We start from the raw sequence: 22,474 nt of genomic DNA, 5'->3' as shown, positions 1-22,474 counted from the left end.
CATTGGAGGTGCCCTGCCCATACTACCCCACACACCCTGCCACTCATAATTATCCAGCCTGGGGGCACATCTCTGGGTGATCTTCTTAAATAGCTGTTTAACCTTAAACGAGAGCTGAACCACATTCAGAAGTATGCTAATTCCTAGCAGGAGGGCTAGGACCGTGCTAGTCCCAACACCCCAGGAGTATTCAAATTTTTCAAAATTCTCAAACACCATTGTAACTGGACTGAAGGAGAAAGGAGAGGGGAAGAAAGGTACCCCACCCATAGACTGGTTTTCCATGGAGGAAAGGTAAATGGTATAATTATTAATAGTTTCCCAGAGGTGGCTCCCACTGTATAAAGGTGACAATGCTAAGTGCAAATACCGGATTAATCCCACAGCAGATGACTTTATCATACCATAAACCAGTGTTATACCATACATCTAAGCGAAAACCTTAATCCACCTCCCACGGATGATAAGCAGTAGAAGAGGAACTATATACAGCAAGCGAGGTGATACATAACAGAGCTTTAAAAGCCAGAGCAACAACTCTAAGAACACATAAATCAACATAATGAGCACTTGGAACAAATTTGTTTTAACAACCTCTGGTCAGGTTTGTCGTTATCTCAACCCTTCGTGCCCCGTGTTAGGCGCCAAAATGGACTGTCGTGGTTTAACCCCAGCCAGCAACTAAGCACCACGCAGCTGCTCACTCACTCCCCACCATCCAGTGGGATGGGGGAGGAAATCAGGGGAAAAAAGTAAAACTCCTGGGTTGAGATAAGAACGATTTAATAGAACAGAAAAGAAGAAACTAATAATGATAATGATAACACTAATAAAATGACAACAGCAATAATAAAAGGATTGGAATGTACAAATGATGCGCAGGGCAATTGCTCACCACCCGCTGACTGACACCCAGCTAGTCCCCGAGCGTCGATTCCCTGCCCCCCCACCTCCCAGTTCCTAAACTAGATGGGACGTCCCATGGTATGGAATACACCGTTGGCCAGTTTGGGTCAGGTGCCTTGGTTGTGTCCTGTGCCAACTTCTTGTGCCCTGGCTGGGCATGAGAAGCTGAAAAATCCTTGACTTTAGTCTAAACAATACTGAGCAACAACTGAAAACATCAGTGTTATCAACATTCTTCTCATGCTGAACTCAAAACATAGCACTGTACCAGCTACTAGGAAAACAGATAAGTCTATCTCAGCTGAAACCAGGACAAGGAACAACAATTTTAAACTGAAAGAAGGTAGATTTAGATTGGACATAAGACATTCTTTACGATGAGGGTGGTGAGACACTGGAACAGGTTGCCCAGAGAAGCTGTGGATGCCCCATCCCTCGAAGTGTTCAGAATTAGGTTGGACGAGGCTTTGAGCAACCTGATGTAATGAAAGATGTCCCCACGCCTGTGGCAGGGGGGTTCGATGAGATGATCTTTAAAGGTCCCTTCCAACCCAAACTATTCTGTGATTCTGTATCTAAAAAAATTAATAATTCTCAAAAGCATAGTTTCATAGGCTTCATGGAAGAGGTGAATTTCATTTTATCTTAAGACAGAGGATTTTTTAATTTAGTTTCTTTTGTGGGTCATCAGTCTAGATTTTACTGGCTGTAAGATCTGAGTGCATGTTCCAGTACTGAATGTTTAGTTTGAACATTTTACTGTGCTTCTGTTGTTAATATTTACTAAAGGTTTTCATCATGTGTCATTGGTTATGAAGTTACTGCTGTTTTGTTTCCAGTGACAGAAAAGCAACTCAAGTTGGTTCAAAAGTTAAGTCACTCAAAAAAAGTTCAAAGAAAGAATACCGAGAGTTAAAGTACTCCATATTGTTGTTGTCGAAGTGAGTAGCAATGAGAAACAGCTCTGCGTCGAGGCTGGGATATTTTTTTGATGAGATGTATGTAGAAAAGGACTTAAATCTAGTGACCTTCCTTGAAAAGAGACCAGGAAACATCTGTGCATGATGTAATGGTTTGTGAACAGGGAATTTATTTAAAAGGGGTTATTTTGCCTGACAATGTCAGAGGAAACAATTTCCACTGTGAATTATTAAGACTGATTGTTTTGGGAGATGTTATTTGTATATGATCTGCTAAATTAAGCCAAGGTTGTTTAAACACGTAATTCAGTTTTCTGGCATCACTGGGGTTTAGTAACATGGCTTCGGACTTGATGGAATTTAATTTACTGCCAGAAAAGTTAGCTAAATAGTTTAGAAACAGCAAAGGTAAAATACAGTCCTTTGGCTTAATTGCATATTAGTATATTGATGTACACAGCAATAAGATGTGCTGGCTGAGGCTGCCATTTGTACTTAACATTGTGAATGCAGTAATTAAGAATACAGTGGCTGTTGTATTCTTAAATATTGACCTCAGTTGTTAGGAGATAAAAATTCTTAGGCAACTCTTGGCTCATTCTATGTGTATGTGTATATGTGTATTCTTAGTTTATTAAGCTTACCAAGTAGCAGGGCTGACCTGCATGCCTTTATCTGTATCACAGCCTTGGACAGCTGCTGCCTTCTTTTTATTGTCTAGTGCTGTTCTATCCTACTCTTACACTGTCAGGATGCTGATGCCTCTTTCCTAATATTATGCCTTATCTTTTTTTTTTCCTTCTCAGACTGTGCTGAAGATGGTGTATGAGGAGAGCCGCAAAATACTGGCTTTGTCAGAATGTCCCTTTAGTTTTAGGGAGCTGAAAAATGTTCATCAGACAAGAGCAGCAATGGAAGGATGGCAGAAGGAGGGCTTAGCCTTGCTGGATGCTATACAGTCACTGAAAGATTACCTAAGCAAGGTGGCAGATAGAGGAGATAAGGTATGACAATAAAAATACCCTTTAAAGCAAGGTGACCTGTTTTTTAGATATATAGAAATGTAGATTGTTATGTAGCTAGTGTGTGTATGTGTATATATATATGTATGAGGAGCAAGGGACTCTTTCCTTTCTGAGATTTGAACGGGACTCTTTAAACACCTTTGGTCTGCTTAAATTAAAAGATAGGTATACTCTTACACAGTAATGATATGAAAGACAGTGGGTTAGAGATTGAGAGAAATGCCATTTTTAAAAAAATAATATTATTTTTAACAGGAATTTTCAGGTGTTGCTGCTGACTGGAGAGGAGAACTTCTGCAAGCAGTACAGAGTGTGTTTGAGAAGGAGAGAAATGTGTTGCAAATTGACTTGAATTCTCACTTATCCAATCCTGGGACTGGTGATGAAGGTTCGTTAGTGGAAAAACTGGAGTATATCATGAAACAACAAGTAAGAAATCATCTTAAAGTGTTATGCTTATAAATCACCTCTTTTATTCCCTCATATTTTTTAAGGTTTTTCCAGTTTTATTACTTCCATTGTAGATCTTACCTTGTGTGTTAATCCAGATTGTATGGGATCAGTAGGTTTTTATAGTCTCTGTTTTGGTACCATTTTTTTCAAACTTTGTATGTTGTGTTACAAAACCTATTGCTTATTTTAGCTGGCATACAGAAAGATTGTGATAGCGTAAAGGAAATGTCTGATGAAAAGGGAAGGAGGGGAAGAATTCTATCTAGAGCTTCACAGACCTCTCTTGCAAAGGGTATACATTGAGCTAACTCTGAATCTGGGATTTTTTGCTGATAATATTTAGTTTTTACGTTCCAAGCAGATGGTTTGTAGTAACTATTATGTATAAACTATTATTAATACCTATTATTCTATTTGGAAGCTAGTGACGTGGGGTTTTTCTTTGTTACTTAATGTTAACATTTTGCATTAATATGAAGCATGAACTTAGTCACTTGAAGTGCCTCCGTATAAAACTTGTACTGCAAGGGTTTCTCTAGGGTTTATTTTTGTAGAAAATATGGGAATAGCCTTGTAGATTTAATAGGACTTTGTTCATTTTCAGGAGGAACAGAGGCAGATGGTTGTAGAGCACCTTTTCTCCTCAGACCGGAATAGCTTGCTCTCTGAAATACAGGACCTCCGAGCTCAGCTACGCATGACACATCTTCAGAACCAGGAGAAGCTACAGCAGTTACAGGAAACCCTTACCAATGCAGAAGATCATGGGAGCAAACAAGAACACCACCTTCGGAGGAAAGGTAGTAATAACCAAGTTCTTGTTATCTGGTCTTCTATGTCAGTTCTTTCCTTTTTTGCCTAGAAGATAAAAGGCAAAAAAAGTTTGTTTTGCAAAGAAGCAGATGCTGTACAATTATTCAGTTTTACTAATGCATTCTGGTTCCCTACAATTTTAGCAGAGGAAGGAATTCTAGGAATTCTTCTTTCTTTAGTAGTTAAGAAAAATCTGTGAAAAGCAAAGAGAAGTTTTAAAATAACCCAAAGCAATGGAACTGAAGGGTGACTCTGTTAAGTAGTGTGTATGTGTAGAAAACCTATCAAGGATAGTAAAATACCCTTGTTGGTTTACAGGAAATTCTTTTCATGTTCTTCTCACTTTGCCTGGTCCACTAGCAGCAGATCTGTAGCGTGTATGTGCATTTTTCTGCTGATTCAACTAATGTTTGAAAAGAAATGAATTCTCCAGACAAGAACACTTTAATACATCTGATTTTTTTCCCCCGATTTGAGCTAGTGTAAGGGATAACATAATGTCAAGTTCTCTGTAATACAAATAACTGTTAACATTTTCTTATCCTAGTTGAATTACTAGAATATAAGCTTCAGCAGGAAAAATCTATTGTGAGTGACTTACACAGCAGCCTCTCTGAGGAGCAGAAGAGAGCCTCTGAAACATGTGATGTCTTGAATCAAGAAAAAGCAGCCCTGAAATCAGAGCTTTATGAAAGTAAGCAAGAGAATGAAAGGCTGCAGAAATCCCTAGAAGAGCTTCAGAGGGAAATAAGCCAGTTACGGTGAGAAGTAGATTTTTTATTTTATTTTATTTTATTTTATTTATCAACAGGTCTGAAAGAGCTTTATACTCATTGGATCTGCAAATGGCTTAGCACTTGGAAACACAAGGAAGAAAACTAACCTCTCTCATTTCTCATTGATATGTTAATTTTTCTTTACTAACTGCTTAAATTCATTTATTCTTCAATTCAAATTTGCATATTTACCTCTTCTGTAGCCTTGACTGAGAAGGTTGTGGAAACAAGTGCATATTGTATGGGTGTATTAAAAGTGAACAGACTAGATCTCTGTATCTCTGATGCACCCCACTCCTGCAGCTTTTGTCTTAGTCTTTTGGTTGGTACTTCTGTTTGCCTGTTATCTTGTGTGGGTTTTGTTTTTTTTTTCTTCCACCCCTTCTCCCTCCCACTTATTCCTAGTGTATACCAATGTTTTTCTTTCCTCTCACAGGACAACAGTTACGCTCTGCCAGGATAGATAACTTCTCCCTATCTCTTAATTGTTACTGAATAGAGCAATTCTAGGTTTGCTAGCAGGGCGGTAAATATTTTTAGATGCTAAATAGCTGTGACTTGAAAACTGACTCTTTTTAGAAGGAGCAGAGGCCACCTTAAAGAAATAAGTCAACAAGACTAATTCACAAAAAGTAACCCAAAATGTCTTGCTCGCATTGCTGGTGAAGGATGTTCTGTTCTGAACATACATAGAAGTGTTGTTTTAAATATTGCAGTTTTGAATTGGAAAAAAAAGAAAAAGATTTGACAGCTGCACATGAAGACTTGCAGAGTGAACGTCTGAAGGAAACAGAGCTACAAGGTTTGTTTGAGGATCAACAGCTTCAGCATAAGAAAGCAGAAAGTGAAAAGACAAAGGCCTTGGAGGTAATGCCCTACATCTCAATGCTTCAGTTCACCTCCTTTGGTGCATGAAGTTAGCTTACAGGTTATTTTTGCAGTCCTTTTCATGTCCCATGGGTTTTTTTGTTTAATAACTGTTTAAAAAAACCCCCAAACTTTTACTGAATGTGCGTGGCATTTACTTTGTTTTCATAGAATTAAAGCTTTCAGTTGCCCTCCTTAATTACACATGCAGAAATAAGGAAAAACACTTTCACATTTCACATTTTCACTAGTTTTGTACTGCCCCTCGCTGTGTAGGGAGAGCCAGATTCTACAACGGTGTAACTGCACCCTTTATTCCAGAGCAAATGCGCTATGAGGATGTGATGTGTATGATAACTGAGATTATAAAGAAAATCACGCAGTGATACATATGCTTGGCAGGGAGTAACTGGAGCCTTTCCAATGTAACATGTATTTTTGGAGGTTAACCAAAGTCTTTTTTTTCCCTTTCTTCTAAATTGGACAGAAAATAAATGAACAGCTTTCTCTGATACTGTGATAGCAATGACTCAGTTCTTGTAAAAGGCCTACAGTGACTGGAAAAGGAAGAAGATTTAACATAAACCTTTTTTTAAACTTAGAAACCAAAACCAAAATCTATCTGCTAACTCCAAACCAATTCTAGTTGAATGCCCTAAGTGAGGAAACACAATTCGGACTCTATTTCCGTGTAGTCTGGCCTCTCACATCATCTTTCTGGTAGGTGTTCAGGTTTGTGGGTGGGTTTTGTTTGTTGGGATTTTTGTTACTACTGGCATGGTAGGACATGGTGCCAACATCCTCCATCTTTTAAAAAAGCCACTCGTGCAGGGAAGGCAGGGACTATCTTAGCCAAGGCAAAGAGAAAAGTGCAGGTGTAGTTGTGCAACAGATTATACCATTCACAGTTCACACTGCTGCAGTCTTGCATTCCCAAATTGTCCCTTGAAGACCTACTATAGAAAGCTGATGCCACTTAGCATCTGACCTGGCTTTCTAGGAGATCAGAGGAGAGGTGGTGCTGGCTGTGGGGGGTAGGGCAGACTCCCCTGCTAGGACGACAGCAGCTCTGGCTGCTAGCTCTGACTGTTTGCAAGCTCCTTGGGACTGCCTTTTCAGTTGCTCCCTGTCCTTCTGAAGAAAGGCTGGCTCCCAAAATGGATTTAGGGATGGATTATTTGTATCAGTCTGTGCTGTGTGCTTTAAAGAGAGGGACCGTAAAATCCAGAGGGTTTGCATCTACTCATACTGCTTAGAGTTTTGGTTCTTTTTAAATCAACATGGGTTATTTCTGCTTCAGATGTCACTTATTAAGGTGATTGAGTGATGTAAAGAATAGTGATTTCCTAATGAGGGTCTTACTAATTGAAGAAAAAATAATGTACCGGAAGATATTTTAACATTACGATCTTTGGTTTTGTTACTTGGTGTCATGTTGCTAACAAGCATGCTTCTGGCACTTTTAATTAGAAAATTAAACTTGTACTTTTAAATTAAACTTTTTAATACCTGAACTACTCTAGTTCAGTCTTGAGTTTCTTCCTGGATAAAACAGGAGGTTGAAAATTGCCAAATGCCAGCCTGCCCCACAGATGTTTGTGCTGGATTATTAATATGTGTTTCCCTCTTTTGAACAGGAGCTGCAGGCTGCCTTAGAGTTGCAGTCAGTGCAGAATAGCCAGCTGGCTGTATCCTTAGAGCACGAGCAAACGGTAAATGATAATCTCCGCAAGGAACTTCAGATTGAGCACTCCCGCTGTGAAGCATTGCTGTCCCAGGAACAGACCAAACTGTCAGAGCTACAGAGAAATTTGGATGCTGAGAAAAATCGTTCGTTGGAGCTCCTGAATTCCTTGAATCACGAACGCGTTCTGACAGAACAGTTGAGCATGAGAGTGAAAGAACGTGCTTGTCAGCACAGGGAGTCACTGCTGGAACAAGCCTTTGTTCGAGAGCTCCAAGCCCAGCTGGAAGAAGAGAGGTCCCGAACTACAGAGCTAGCTGCTATTATTGAGAAAACACACCAGGCGACCATTCATTCCAAAAGGCAGCTAGAGGCCAAAGTACAGATGTGCTGCAAAGAAACCCAGAAGGAGAGAGAGGTCAGTGACAAATTGCGAGCTACGCTGGAATCTCTTCAGGGTCAAAAGCAAGAGGTACTCCGTTCCTTAGAGGCCCAGAAGGAAAGAGAGGCGAAGCTGAAAGCTGACTGGGAACAACTGCAGTCGCTCTTCAAGACCATGAAAGAGCAAGATAAAAATAAGAAAGAGGAGAGAGAGAGAGAGCGAAGACAACAGCAACAAACAGAGCTAGAGAAACAAAAGGACTGGCAGAGAGATCAGGAGAGACTGGTGAGAATCCTTCTGCAAGTCTTGCCTTACATTGAAATAGCTACAAACTGGGATTTAACCCTGTGGATGGTGTTCTTTCATTGAAGTGTTTCCTTTTTTTAAACAAAGCATTCTGAAAAATGCATTAGATGAGCTCTTTTCCTGCATTTATCAAACACAGCTGTTTTCAGGGGTTTGTGCCTGGGTTTACTGTTGACAGAAGTTGATCCTTACATTTTTGCCTATGGTAGGAATTGCCAGTTGTTAACAGATGGAGAAGAATATGGTTTAACACAGAACGGAACCGAACTAGGTGTCATGTTATTGTCCTTATTTTGAGCTAGACTCCTGATTATGGTTTGCAGCATTATCGATTTCACCTTCTTGCTTCTCAGCTCCTTCACTTTCCTTAGAGGAGGAAGGAGGCTTTGCAAACTCTCTGGAGATTTGTCAGTCACTATGTCTGGAGATGGATGGAGAAAATGCCCACTCCAGAGTCTTTAAATGGCTTCCTGGTGGCCCTGGAAATCAGTACTATAAGCCTTCCCCTATAAGTGGTCTGTGAGTTAAGGAACACCAAGATGGATATGGTAGTTAGGTGTGATGCTTTTATTTGCAGTCTGTGTGTATTAAAAAAAAACCCAAAAGCAAAAAACACTTATATGTGAGTATGTATATATATGTATGTGTGTGTATATGTATAAAATGCAATTAACTACTACTTATTCTGTTCAAATAGCAAAACTTGGAACGACAACACCAGAGGGATGAACAAAGAATTAAAGAGCTGCAGGAAATACTGACAATATTAGAAGAAAGAGAAAGAAATCTCCCATCTCCAAATCATCAGCAAGTACTGTTGTGTACCTTAAACAAAGATCGAAATGCCAAACAGTCCATGACAAAAGAAAGTGAAAAACTGCATTTGCAACAGCAGCAACAACAGCTAGAGAAGATAAGACAGCAGTTGCTTTTTGTAGCTTTGCACCTAAATGAGTTCATATATAAAACCATAGATAAGTGAGTAGTTGTTTATAAAATAGTAGTTTTCTTTCTTTCAGTCCTGCTTCTGAACTTGTGTGGGTCATGGCTGAAAGCCCTGTGCTGAAGGGAGCGAGCGGTATATCTGTTTACAAGACTTAACCTTGTGTGAAACCGTGATTACGCGGTGGCAGCAGACTCTGGTTGCAGCCATTCCCATTAGAATCTTGTGTGCCTGTGTCTGAACTAGATCTGTGAAGTGATCCTGCTTAAAAAGAATGACTCCAAAAAACCCACTGGGAAGAGTTGTTTGGTTGTTTGGCAACTGCAGCAGTCTGATTAGAGAGCAATCAAAAAAACAGGGTAATCAACACATCTGCAGGTTTAGAATGGGAAACTCCATTGAACATGGCAGGGAAAAGCTAGGGGAAGGAATGAGTGGCCAAGTAACAGTAATTTCTTATTTCTTTGGCAGCAGAGTAAAATACTAGTTATGTTTTGCTGCAGCCTGAATTTGTATCATAGAATGTCAGACTGGTATAAAATTCAGACTTCTGAATAAATCCTATGTGGCACTATTTAGAAATTCTACTCTTAAAATTTAACAAATCTTGCTAATTTCTGTGTGTATTCACAGTATTTTGTTTGATGAATAGTGCGTAAGTACAGCCTCAAAAGGTCATCCAGTGGGGAGAAGGAATCAAATGTTTGTTAACATTACTACAAATCAGCCTAATACTGAAAAAGTATTTCTGTTTAACAGAACAGCTAATGATTGGTCTGCATCAAATGATGAAGCTGTAGCGTCTTTACTGCAGACATTAAAGGAACTAAAATCAGATTTATTGTCTCCTCCTGCATCTCAGGTAAGGAAAACTACATATATTTGTTGGTTATCAGTAAGGTGTTATGTATTCCTTGGGTATCAGTACACATACAAATTGATTGATTAATTGATTCCTCCCCCACCTTCCTTCTTTGGTAAACATGCTGAGGAAAATTGTGTTTTGCCTTGGGGATGGAAAAAAGATGTACTCTTGTACTCACACTGTCGTTACATTAACATATTTTAGTATCAGACTCTTGCTTTTTTGTTGTATTGCAGTCTGCTTCTGACAGCATTCTTTTTCCTAGATATGTAATATGTCCAAGGATATCAAACCCTGGGATGTGTTGCTGCTGCTTCTGTATGCATCCAGAGACAGTTGGTTTTCAGCAAATTGTCAAGTAATTTTCAAAAAGTGCAACAGTGGTTTGTCATCTCAGGAGGGGTATTTTGACTGATGGTTGCAGTATTGCAAATATTTTATACAAGCCTAGGGATTATCAAAGACTGAGCTCAGGTCTATTGATACAAAAAATATCATAAAAACATAGCTTTTAGATTCCATCTTATTCACCAGATAACTTTGCTCTATCATTTATGTCTTTCTCCCATAATAAAGAAAGATCTTCAACCACATTTCAGCTAAAATTTGGGAATTTAGGGCTAACTAACAGTCTTAGCTCTTGTTTGATTCAGCCTCTCTCTATTCCCTCACCTGCTTGATAGCAAATCCCCAGAAAACACACCTTTTGAGAAAGAGTTCAGATTGTCTGGTACACAAAGAGGCTCTTGTAATTTCTGTTGTTCTCACGTGCTCTGTAATACAAGTCTAATGTATGACAAGCTGGCATGGCATAGTGCAAGCTCTCCCTGTGTCTAACTGCGTACAAAACACAGTAAATGTTCTCCTTCTGTCGCCTGTGCAGCCACTTGGGTGGTTGCCAAATGGAGCACCTCCAGCCTTGAGGAGGAGGATGTAACCTCTTCCCAAGTAGGTGTTCATCGAGTTATTTTGATTAAGGCTTCCTCTCACAAAGCTTTAGAGCCCTCTGCTGTGGACAGAATGCTCAGAGAGACTGGCGGGGGGGAACCAGACAACCTTATGGCTCTATTTAATTTTGACTTGTCAGAACTCCCTCCAGAGCTGAGCTGTTTTTCTGGCTCAGCTCCCTCCAAGTTATTACTGTACTGGAAAAGAAAAAATAGTTTGGGTTGTTTGTTTTCCCTCTGATGCCATTAGGTCTTCTGGGTTAGAAACTCTGTTGCAAATGCTTTTCACAACTTCTAGGTTTTCCAGGGCCTCATCACCATCAATTAGCAGGCCCCTTAACATTAAGCCAGTGAATGCCATGCAGAATAGCAGTCCATTCTCTTGTTGGACAAGACTTTGCAATTGCTTGCTCCAGGGACTATGACCACACTAAAATGAAGGGACTCAAGTTTTCTGACTTAAGTTTGGCTTAAAAAAAAGAGTTTAGTGGAGCACTCTAAAGACATATGCCTTTCTGTAGCTTAGAGAGCAAAAACTCTTACCTTGATATCCTTTTTTCTGTGGGCACAAACGGTCTCTCCTCTCTGCCCCTTTTTCAGGCTTTGATTATTTTTTTTTTTTTTCCAGACTCGCCTTCCATTTCAGTCTCCTCCCCGAATTTCTCCTTCCTCTAAGGTACTGACCACTTGCTCTGGAGACCAAAGGAATTTACTGCTGTTACCCCCTTGAGTTGTGATAACTTGGGGGCTACTAGACAGGGAAACTGGCAAAATGCCAAAATGAAAAATCTGTGCCAAAATAAATATGGAGTCCACTGGTCAATCAAATGCCAACTGGTGCAGTAGTAATCAAGTGGGTAGATGGATCATGTAGAACTCATCAGATATTGCACGTATCTGTTACTGCCTTCAAATTGAGCTTTTGTAGGTCTGTAAAATGCCTGGGATGGTGGGACCGTAGTCCTTATTGGGATGCTTGCTGAGGAGGCCAGTATAAAGCAGCTTCCCTCCATTTTGGTATGGTACAGATGGGGTTTTTTTTCCTTGTTTGAACTACTTTTAATAATACTTACCTGAAGTGTGTTTTGTATCTGAATTCCTTATCTCTGCCCTTGTTCTCAAAATGCTCTTCTGACACACCTTGGTGTGTGATAATGGCCCGACTGCCCTGCCAGTGAAAGCTATATGTAGGGAAACACGTGCTTTAGTTTAAAAAAGTTTCAGTGTAAAATCCTGAAATTGCATAGAACATCTGTGAATTAGATAATAAGTACAGGACAAGAGTTTAACTTGGACAGAAATAAACATCTAATTTCAAAACAGTACTAAAGGTAGTAAAAGGTTCTCGCAGCTTGCTGAGAAGTGGAGAGCCTTTGCTTGCTGAAATCTTAAACAAGCTGCAAAGTCAAAAGGGAGGGCATTGGAATCCCCATTTGTTGCTGTCTATATTGCAGGCAGTAAAAAGACTTAGATGGCTGTGGTTTATTAAAGTTTATTAAATAAGATTTTTGTACTGAATGAGTTGTGCTCTTCACAGAAGACAAACATAAATGGCATGTGTCAGTGTATTAAGGTATTGATAAGAAATAACTTCTGAAAAACTTCAAACTTCTAATAAGGTTGTACTAAAACAAGTTGCTAGGAGAAATTGAGGTCAGTTGTGCATACTGGCTTGTCTAATGTGTAGATCTTATTTCAAGGGATAAAACATTAACCGCCTCAAAAAAAAATCTTTTATTTCTCTTGCGATCTGCTGCATCACACACTGATGTAACTGTTGACCCTTAAAATGATAGTTGATACGAAGAGGGTTATGAAGGCAGAACTTCTGCAAAGAATTGGACCTGGAGTTGTGGTCTCGTTCCTACAAGAGATGACTTACTACAAAACTGAATTCTCAGAATTGAATGTGATTTTTTGGAATTTACTTCTGTAGATGCTTCACAACATGTTTTTGTGCATGCATGTAAACAGGCATCTTTCTTCACGGTTTCTGTGCTGCCTGTGGAAGAAAACCAGATTATTTGTTTACATTTCCAAGTGTTTGGAGACTCTGTTATCAAAGGAAATGGGATTCCTGTAAAGCTGATCAGACAGATCTGTAGAGAAGGGGTAGCCTGATTAACAATTAATTTGATACTTCTTAAGAAGGGCTGCTTGTGTGTTTTCAGTTTCCCATCCTACCGTTTAACACCTGAATGCTGATGCTGATTTTCAGGCTTGTTATTTTTATGTTTCAGTTTGTCCATAAAGTTAGGTAATTACTCAGTTTGAGATGTTTGGCTGTGGAAGTAATGTGCAAAAACCTTCGTGGCTCACTTCCTTTGGGTTTCTGTTTTTTAGATCAGATCTATAGATGATACTGGCTCTGTTCAAGAACTGGAAAGAGATGCTTGGCAGCAAGAGAGAAATGTTTTGCAGAATGCACTGAAACAGGCTGAATCCAAACTGGCTAAAGTGACTGGTGAAATTGAAAACAAACCAGTGGTAGAAACTTCCAGTCCTAAGGTAAAATGATCGAAATGGCCAGCAAATGGGCTGTCTGGAGCTTGGTGCATGAGCAATACCATAGTCATTAGCATGTCATTTAAATCTTTGGCACTTGGTTTGCTTTCACTATCTTGCCTGTTGTACAGACTTGCTGTGTGAGAACTGTTACCAACTCAAGATCATAAAAACTTCTGGAGAGTTCAGTCCTTGGTAGTTCTTGGGCATTGCCTAAGGGATTAATGTTACATGTAGAAGAGGTAATTTAGTAATTCTCTGTTTTCTAGTCAATATGATAAAAATTGCTGTTGCAGAAGAACCAGGAAGTGTACAACTCGGATTTCTGGGGATATAAGTATCTGTCAGATTATGGCATTTAACTTACACTTAGTGCTGTAATCTTTTTCAGTTGCTATTTTAAAAGGTGATCTTATAGATTAAGTTTTATAAACTGCATATTAAATTAGGAACACTTTTCCCATATGTCCCTTATCAGAAAAATTCCTCTGTAACTTTATTGGTGTTAGAACAGGAACTTAACTTGCACCTAAAGTAACCTAGCTCTTTGGAATCCCTTTCTACTCTTCAGTGAGAGGGAGATTCAGATTTCTTGTCTAACCATGAAAATATCAAACATCCATTATTTTTAGGTTTTTTCCCCCTAATCTTAAATACTTTTTATTTCTCTGACACATTTGATTGTAATCAAGTCTGATGAGCACTTGCACTTATACCAACATGCTTTCTGGTTAATATTTATTTAAAGCAGATGTTATTTTCTTGGTTAAAGAGTTAAACTGTTTTAGAGTTTTGGGTATGACAATTTTGCTTTGAAACATTCAGGAGATTTAAAGAAGTCTGACACTCCAAACTCGGGTGCTTTTTAGCTATGTACAGAATTGTTCCAGCTGCCCTTGTGTCTGTAGTATGGATGTTTGACATGAGGACAGCTTGTTTATAGCTGGTTTGGTTTTTGGGTTGTGTTTTTTTTTTGCACACCAGCCAGTAACCATGCCAAAATTTTTCAGACTTCATAGACATACAGAAATTCATTAGACTTGGTACAAGCCTCCATGTATGGTGTCCAAACTGTTAGAGTGTAATACCACTACTTTGCACCAAAACTGGCCAAGTCACAGAGTCTTATACTAATACTTGTTCAAAATTTCATTTTAGAGATAAATGTGCACTGTTTCCATACTTCATAATTATTAACTAGCTTTCTACAATTTTGTAAAGCAAAATAGGTTTTAAATACCCATGCACAACCAAGTTGTTGGAGATACTGCTGGACAAAGTTACCAACTTTTGTGGGTTTTCTGTAGCTAAATCTTACCACCTTGGATTTTTTCTTTTTTTTTTTTTTTCCTTTTTTCCTTTCTCCAGTTGCAGAGATTATATAGGAAGTACCTTAGAGCAGAGAGCTTTAGAAAGGCTCTAGTTTATCAGAAGAAATACCTCTTGCTGCTTCTCGGTGGATTTCAGGACTGTGAGCAAGCAACTCTCTCTCTAATAGCACGTATGGGAATCTACCCCTCACCTGCAGACCTGCAGCTTTCTGGATCACGTTCCCGTCCTTTTACCAAGTTCAGATGTGCAGTCAGGGCAATCATCGCAGTATCAAGGTAAAGCCAAACCCCTCACTGTCTCTTATATATGGTGTTTTCTTGGAAATGTTAAAAATTGGTAGTTCCTAATGTTTATGCTACACTAATAGCAAAAGCTATCTCCAAAACTAGTTCAAACATGATTTGTTAGCTATAACTTTGGCTAAACTGCTGTTTCAGAGTCAGCGCTAAGTTGGATGCATACTAAACTAAAGCTTTATAGAAAGCTGCTTCTGTCCTGAGAGATACCCAGCTGCAATGTATTGGAGAATCAGCGCACAAAAATGACAAACTGATGTCCTTTCAGGTCTGACCATTAGCTGTTTGGACTCACTGGATAGTCTCTCTTGTATCAGAATGTGGTCATGTCATCAGTGATGGGTTTTCCTCTCTTGAATCCTGTAGCCTGTGTTTCATTGGGTACGATTCTGTCATACTCTGTCACTTACTATCAAATGGATTTTGCTAGCTGTACTTGGGACAATATGCCATCTCATAATGGCTTTTGAGTCCATGTAATGAAAAGAATAGTTTTAAATGTAATAGGCGGTTACTTCTGGGCAATTTCCTTGTCTAGTAAAAATGATTACTAGCAAGTTTAAGACTTTCAGGAGGTGGCACAGGATGTCTTTAGGCTGTTGACTTTGATGTGGATGCTATAATGATAGTGATATCAAAAGATGTAGGAACAGTGACCTCCAGGCTACTCTAAGGCAGGAAGAGCTGCTACAGAACTCTCTGGAGATTAGGGACAGAGTGGGGGAGCAGTGACAAAATGAGCAAGCCTCTCCAACAGTTAGAGGATCGTTGCAGAGTAAAATAGGATAAGCCTTCATTCTAAAGGCTGAAATTGAAGAAGGCTTCTTCCATTCCTGCAAGGATTGTTACTTAATATTGTTTAATGTTTCATGCCAACAAAGAGTTTAATATTAAAATTCAGTGTATTTTTCTGTATTTTTAATGATTGTACAAACTTATTTTGTTACTAAGGTTAAAGTTTTTGGTGAAAAAGTGGAACAAAGTTAACAGGAAGAACGGACAGGGTGAAACCTTTCCTCACAGTATAGGAGGAAATACAAGTAAGTGTGTTGGACAAGTACATTGTTTTAATCACAATTTCTCTTTAGTGATGTGTTTCATTTAAAAACAAAAACCAAAAAATAGCCACAGAAGTGGCAAAAGAAGTGGCAAAATCTGCTTATCTGTTAACACAAATGTGTTTATTCATTTCCTGAACACAATGATTATGAGTTTAGAAGGGCATTGTAAGAAATGACAATTGAAAACTTTCAGAATTTGTAATTTACAACAATGGTGAGCTCCTCTTCTTCTCTCTTTACTACAAGTGCTCAAGCTGCGAAACCGAGTCCTGTGTTCATAAAACTCATCAGAGAATTGTGTGGTACAGTTTGAAGCTACCTGTAATGGAAATTAATGCCTTGATTTATTAATAAGGCAAGGACAAATACTGCTGTAATAGTATTAAAACAGGTACATGCGGTATTAAACTAGGTCTTAGAAGTGGTGTACTTGCTTGTGTTACCAGAGGCGAAAAAGGGGTTTTAAAGTGGTTCCAGAGGTTCAGAGGAGACTTAATCTGATGGCAGATATCCCATAACTATTTTCTTTGGAGTTTAAGTGCTATCAAAGATGACTAACTGCAATGGATTGACAGATGGTCTGATGCAGTTCAGTAAGGACTGTGTTCCTGTGAGTTGCTTACGGATTTGGTTGTAAGAATTCGAACAAACATCGTAATGCAGTACCCAATATTGTGGAACTGTCCCATTTTATGTAATATTCCATTACTTGTGGCTTTTCAACACTGAACAAAATTCAGATGAAATAGTGCATTTTTCATTACCTGGTACTACGTAATTTTCACTGTTCTAAGTTCCTGGAAATACTTATTTAAAAAACAAAACAAAACCAAAAAAAAACCCCAAAACCCCCAAAAACACAAACAAAAAACTTCGTACATAAAACCATTGTGGTGTGGTTCATGTGAAACTTGAATCCTGAAATGCATGCTGAACTCTCTACCTTGCTACAAAATAGCATCTGGGCAGCCTCATAAAAAAAAATATTTTGTTTCTTTTTTATTTAAAGGACTTATCTACAGGGGTTTTTCTTTTTTAATGAAAACAAACCGACACCCCTCCCCCTAAGCCTTCACCAAACCAACCCTCCAAAATCTCTTCCTTTCTCTGCTGTCTCTAAAGTTGGAGAGTGTAAGTCAACACTAACATATAGTTAGAGCAAAGAACAAGTATTAAAATTTCTTGAAAAAATATTTTGCTCATATCAGAACCTCCCATGTGGATATAGCAACAGCTACTGAAAAAGTGAGTCTGGAGAAAGAAAATGGTGCACATTCTCCATTTGCAGGAAGCAGTTGTTCGACATTAAAATGTCAAACTTCTGTTAAATCTGGTTAAAACAAACAAAAAAAGCCAAACCAAAAAGCTGTAGAAAGTGTATTTTAGCTGCATTTAAAACCAAACACAATCGTACTGTGCTGTAATTTGTGGGGGTTTTATTGGTTATGTTTATGATAGCCTGTTTTGAATGGTTCCCAGCGCATATTTTTTAACTGTTTCATATTTAACACAGCCTCTGGTGCTAGAACAGAAATTCTGAAAGAGCAGCAGCCCCCAGCTGTTCACGTCGGCTCTCCCCCCACCCGGGACACTGGGCTGTGCCACAGAACCAGCTCTGCAAGAATTGTGAGCCACTCCCCCAGATCCTTTTACTGCTTGCACAACAGGTCAGTCTGCAGCCTCTGCCTGTGTTTGATCATCCCAATAGACAGTCTTTCATAAAAATGTAACCACTTATTGGAGGAGGTACTTGAACAAGAAGAGGAATTTGTTTTCTTAGATTTGGTAAATGTTTCTTTCTTTCAGGATGCTACAGGAGAGGAAAACTTCTCATTTGCTTTAAGCATGTCTGATGTTCTTGAACTGAGAGCATTCCTAGTGGTGTTCCCCGATTTAATTTGGGCAGGCTACAGGATTTACAATGGCTATGTCTGTTCTCCTTTGAGGGGTAATTCTTGTTGCCTTTTTTGTCCAAGTTGGAGATTAATTTCTGAGCATCCTGCAGAAGCGGGTCCCCTACCATATGACAGCACTGCATTAGTATTAGCTGCCTTCAGACTCTCTGCATGCACACGGAATGGCAGGTGGAGAGCTCACAGGGTGTGTGGTGGTGCAGTTTTTTATGAATTGCGGCCAGTTCTGCACACAAATACAACCCCAGCTACTTGTTGCTGGGTTGGATATCACAGGTGACATTCTGCACAGTGCTGCTAAGACAATGCCTGAGCTGCAAGCTCTGCGCTTGAGTTGGAGGAGGGTGGCCCTCGGTCATTACTGGCCTTCCCACTCCCAGGACTCTCTCAGGGACCTGGAGTAAGCTTGGGCACTGTGTAGTCCATTACTGGGTGTAGCATCTCTTCTCCCAAGCCACTCCTCGTATGTGGCTTCCTCCTTAAAGTCAGGATTTGCAGGAGTTGATGTGGAAGGTAGCTGTTCTCAGTCCCACCAGCTTGGGACGTTTTTTTTGTTTCTTAACCTCCTTGCTACATTAGAAGCTTCAACCAGTAGGCAAGAATTTTCTTTATAAAGAAAAAAAGAGTAGCAAGGAAGTAGCTGTGGTGATCTTGAGGTACACAAAGACAGCAGATGCTCCAAACTATTTTAGGTTTTTTAACATTGCTGATTGATTTGGGGGACAGGAAAGACAGGTAGTGTTCTGGTTTGCGTAGAACTTAGCAAAACATTTTGGAGGGTTAGAGACCTGCAAGCATTTCTCAAAAGACTTAATTCTACCCCACCCTGTTCCTCTGTCATGGCATGTATCTGGGTCTGACAGCCAGAAAGAGCAGGTGGCAGTTTACCTATCAAGAAAAGTCATCTGTTTTGTATGGAACAAGGATATGAATAATAGTACGCCCTGACTGATCACTCAGTGTGACTGGGTTAGTGGTAGCTCAAGTCAAACGTGGATCCGAGTGAGGTTAAACGATGCCTGTTGCTGCTTTTCTTTCCTGGCAAAGCTATGCAGAAGGAAGGGGTGGATAGGAACTACCTTCCACTAATGAAAAGATGCAGGCGGAAGGAATAAATCCTAACTCTAAATAGGAGTGTGTTTACACAGTGTCCCCTCCAATTTGTATTTCTGCTAATATTTGAAATTTGTTGTTAATGTTCAGAAAGGAAACACAATGTAGTATCTAAAGGGTCCCCTTTTCCTACTTTGTCCTTCGAGATAGCATTTTACCTGCTGTACCAGAGAGTACGCACCTGGATGCAGCATGCTCCTCTTAAGTTCTTTTCCACAGAACTGGGTCTTTTCTCACTTGGCGATTTGGACTTGCCTCTGGATGCAGCTTTCCTACCTGAGGGACTGTGTGTTACGTATCAGTAGAGAGAGATTCATAGATACTCCAGTTTTTATCAAAATGTCCATTCTTTTGACTCCCTTGTATACAAAGCTGCCCGGTCTATATTATTTTATATGTAAATTTTTCAGTGGTGATGGGTTTTACTGTTGTTCTAGTTTGCTTTGCACTGAATTACTGCCTATATGAATGTAACTTTATTATATTTATTTGAGAGTATAGCATGAGAAGAAAACAATTTGTTTTCCTTTTTAAGATTGCATCCGTCCACAAGTGCAGCTTCAGAAAAGTCACTTGTGCCTACTCAGGATCCTGAGCAATCGCTAACAGAATACATCCATCACTTAGAGGTTATTCAGCAAAGACTAGGGGGTGCACAACCAGGTAAGAACCACCAAGTTAGCCCTCACAGCTGCTAGCAGTCTGGGCTGCTTTTTTGCAAGGTTCTTCCTATGTATTGCCTGTAACACTTAAAGCATGTAAAGAGCATCATTTTAATGAATAATTATAATTGGGGCGGGGGGGATTAAGTAAGTTTCTGAAATGAAACTTTTTTGTGATTCATATCTAAAACTAGTTCAAGTGTGGCATTTCTCAAACTAAGTTCTTAGTGAAATTCTTCAGAGATAAGACTGAGCAATTTCATGTGATTTCCCCCCCCCCCCCCGCCCCTCCTGTTACCAAGTCTAAGTAACCAAGTGTTGTAGTTTAAATGAAGTTGTGTATAGAGTTAATTTGCTTGAAAGTCAGAGAACCATTAAAATAACTGAACAGGGCTTTCTCTGTAGCACAAACCATAATACTTTCCTTATTCTTTGCTGCCTTACATTCCATTGCAGATTTAAAAAAAAATTTGAGGCTGGTAAAAACAGCCATCTAGTTCTCTGATTGAAGAGCACACAAAGAATTGTAGGGGCACTTATCTTTGCTATTTAAAACACTTCTACCTAGTTTCTAGACTGAATTTACTTTAATCTTCTAGTTAGTCTTGTGTTATATCTTAGTTGTATCACAGAAATCCCTTGTCCCACGGAAGAACTTATAAATTGTCATCATGTCATCCTCAAATCATCTCCTGTCAAGATATGATTAGTTGTGTTTTTCCAATGTTTTGTTATTTTTGAGACTCGTGTCTCAGCCTTCTCCGGTGTATTAGTATCTCTGGATTGTGAAAACAGAGCTGGACCTCCAGCTGCAATGTCGTTTGTGCCAGACCAAATACAAAGATAACTTGTTCCTTGTTTATACATGTAATCATCGTGTTGCAGGGGCAGCCTCCTGCTGCCTGCCTTCCCCACTGCAGGGCAGCAACATAAATTAAACAGCAATGTAATATTTACAATATCCATGCACACACACACAGGGCCTGCGCAGAAAGCCTGTACCATGGCTGTGCCAGGGGAAGTCCTGCTCCAGCACACCGATCCCAGCAGGTGACTGGGGGAGGGCAGCTGTGGTAGCTCACGTCACTGATAAGGATGGGATCATCATGACCACGGTACACATTAGGGTGTAACAAAGAGCTTCGTCCCAGGCCCAGGGAGAAGCACAAAGCGCCAGCACTGCCTCCTCTGCAGAGGTTCCTGAGGAGCCAGCTGACAGCTATTCTTCCAGGGCCTTTGGAGCATCTTCCCCAAAGCTTGCTTTGTCCATCCAGGTTTATGTTGCTAGTTTCCTGGTCTGAGCTAATATGGGCCACCAGGTCAGATAATGCCACGGATGTTTTCATCAAACCTTTATCCCTTTCATCTGCTATGGCTGGTTCCCTCCTCGTGTGACTTCTGGCTGCTCATCCACACAACCAGGTTATTTTGTCATACTACTTTTGGGTCACTATGGTGCTTGATGTCTAAGCGAGCACTGACTACTTCCTTTTACCCACCTCCACCCTTGGCTCTCCACAATTTCAGCCAAAAGCTGGGAAGATGACTGGGTAGATATTTGGCTATGGCACTGTGGGGGGGCCATGTGCATTCCTTCACACATTGCACATACACATCTTACATGTTTCTTTCGCTAAGCATAACCATTGTCAGCTGCTGTTTCCCAGGCAGACTTGCCTACTGTAACTGTTTTTCAGCCTTTGCCCAAAGATGTGTGCCTTTATATTGGTTGTGCTGAGATGAGAAAAATATTTGACCATATTGGGAAAATCTCTGCCAGTCACCAGTACTCTTACTGCTGGCCACTCCTCTGGTCTGTATCGTCAGCAGATCATCTCTGTGGTGATTTTTAGGGGAGAAAGGTTGGGGATTGGATCACTGATCACAGCATTAAATAGCAACTCTTGGCCCTGCAGTCATTGCAGATGCTCATTCAAATCGCATCGACCATGCTGGCTCCTCAGCAGTATCAGATTTGAACATTTAATCTACACTGTAGAGGTGCTGCATTGCTCTCATTCAGTTTGCCTACAATTTATAAAAGGCATTATTAATTGTGACTGCTGACTTTACAGCTTTTGGAAGAATAATGATTCTTAAGTTAACTTCTGAGGCAAATCTTTTATGATTACGTGTTGTATTCATAACACATTTTTAGTGTTAACATTGAAAAATTATTCTCTAGAAAGAGAAGAATCTTGGCTTTGTCAACATTCACAGGAGCCTGGTATAGCTGGACAACAGCTCTGGGGAAAGTGTAAAACATTGCCTGTTTTTTCTGGTGCTCTGAGCTCATCTAATTTAAAAAAAAAAAACCAAAAGCTAGCTTTGCTTACAAATCCTAGTCTTGCATATATCACTAAAGTCAACAACTACAGTGACACTTCCATATGGGAACTTTGACATTGTTCTCAGCAGGGTTTTACCTAGAAACTTTAATACCGTGACTTTGTGGGAGGTTTTTTGTTGTTTTTTTGGTTTCTTTTTTTCACCCAAATACTGCAATTGTTTATGGCAGGTATAGATAGATAAACAAAGTTTAGAATTGAAACCTGACAGCATTTATAGAAGTAGGAAATTTTTCTTTATGCTAAGTGTGGAATAAGTATTCCACAACTGGGACACCGTTAATAACAATTTTGTGGAAAGTGTGTGCCATTTTTCTAATTTTCACATTACCAGAATGATGATGTCAGGAATTACAG

The 22,474-nt window shown here is 39.6% G+C and overlaps 1 protein-coding gene across 6 annotated transcripts in view; it reads left to right on the top strand.

Moving 5' to 3' along the window:
- The window catches only part of PCNT (pericentrin), a 115,244-nt gene that overhangs the window by 91,765 nt on the left and 1,005 nt on the right, over positions 1-22,474 (top strand). For 3 of the 6 annotated variants that reach the window (XM_049810792.1, XM_049810784.1, XM_049810775.1), the window contains 14 exons: positions 2,633-2,830; positions 3,107-3,280; positions 3,909-4,104; positions 4,665-4,878; positions 5,610-5,760; positions 7,398-8,111; positions 8,830-9,110; positions 9,835-9,937; positions 11,516-11,563; positions 13,231-13,395; positions 14,761-14,999; positions 15,972-16,060; positions 17,595-17,748; positions 19,643-19,770. In XM_049810792.1, the coding sequence (XP_049666749.1) occupies positions 2,633-2,830; positions 3,107-3,280; positions 3,909-4,104; positions 4,665-4,878; positions 5,610-5,760; positions 7,398-8,111; positions 8,830-9,110; positions 9,835-9,937; positions 11,516-11,563; positions 13,231-13,395; positions 14,761-14,999; positions 15,972-16,060; positions 17,595-17,748; positions 19,643-19,770 (2,854 nt within the window). The remainder of the gene's footprint in view (positions 1-2,632; positions 2,831-3,106; positions 3,281-3,908; positions 4,105-4,664; positions 4,879-5,609; positions 5,761-7,397; positions 8,112-8,829; positions 9,111-9,834; positions 9,938-11,515; positions 11,564-13,230; positions 13,396-14,760; positions 15,000-15,971; positions 16,061-17,594; positions 17,749-19,642; positions 19,771-22,474) is intronic. The other 3 variants (XM_049810810.1, XM_049810802.1, XM_049810764.1) reach the window with 1 other exon arrangement.

This window comes from Accipiter gentilis, chromosome 1, assembly GCF_929443795.1.
Source record: "Accipiter gentilis chromosome 1, bAccGen1.1, whole genome shotgun sequence".
In the NCBI taxonomy this organism is placed as follows: Eukaryota; Metazoa; Chordata; class Aves; order Accipitriformes; family Accipitridae; genus Astur; species Astur gentilis.
The sequence above is the reverse complement of the archived record's forward strand: the minus strand, read 5'-3'. Positions and strand labels throughout refer to the sequence as shown.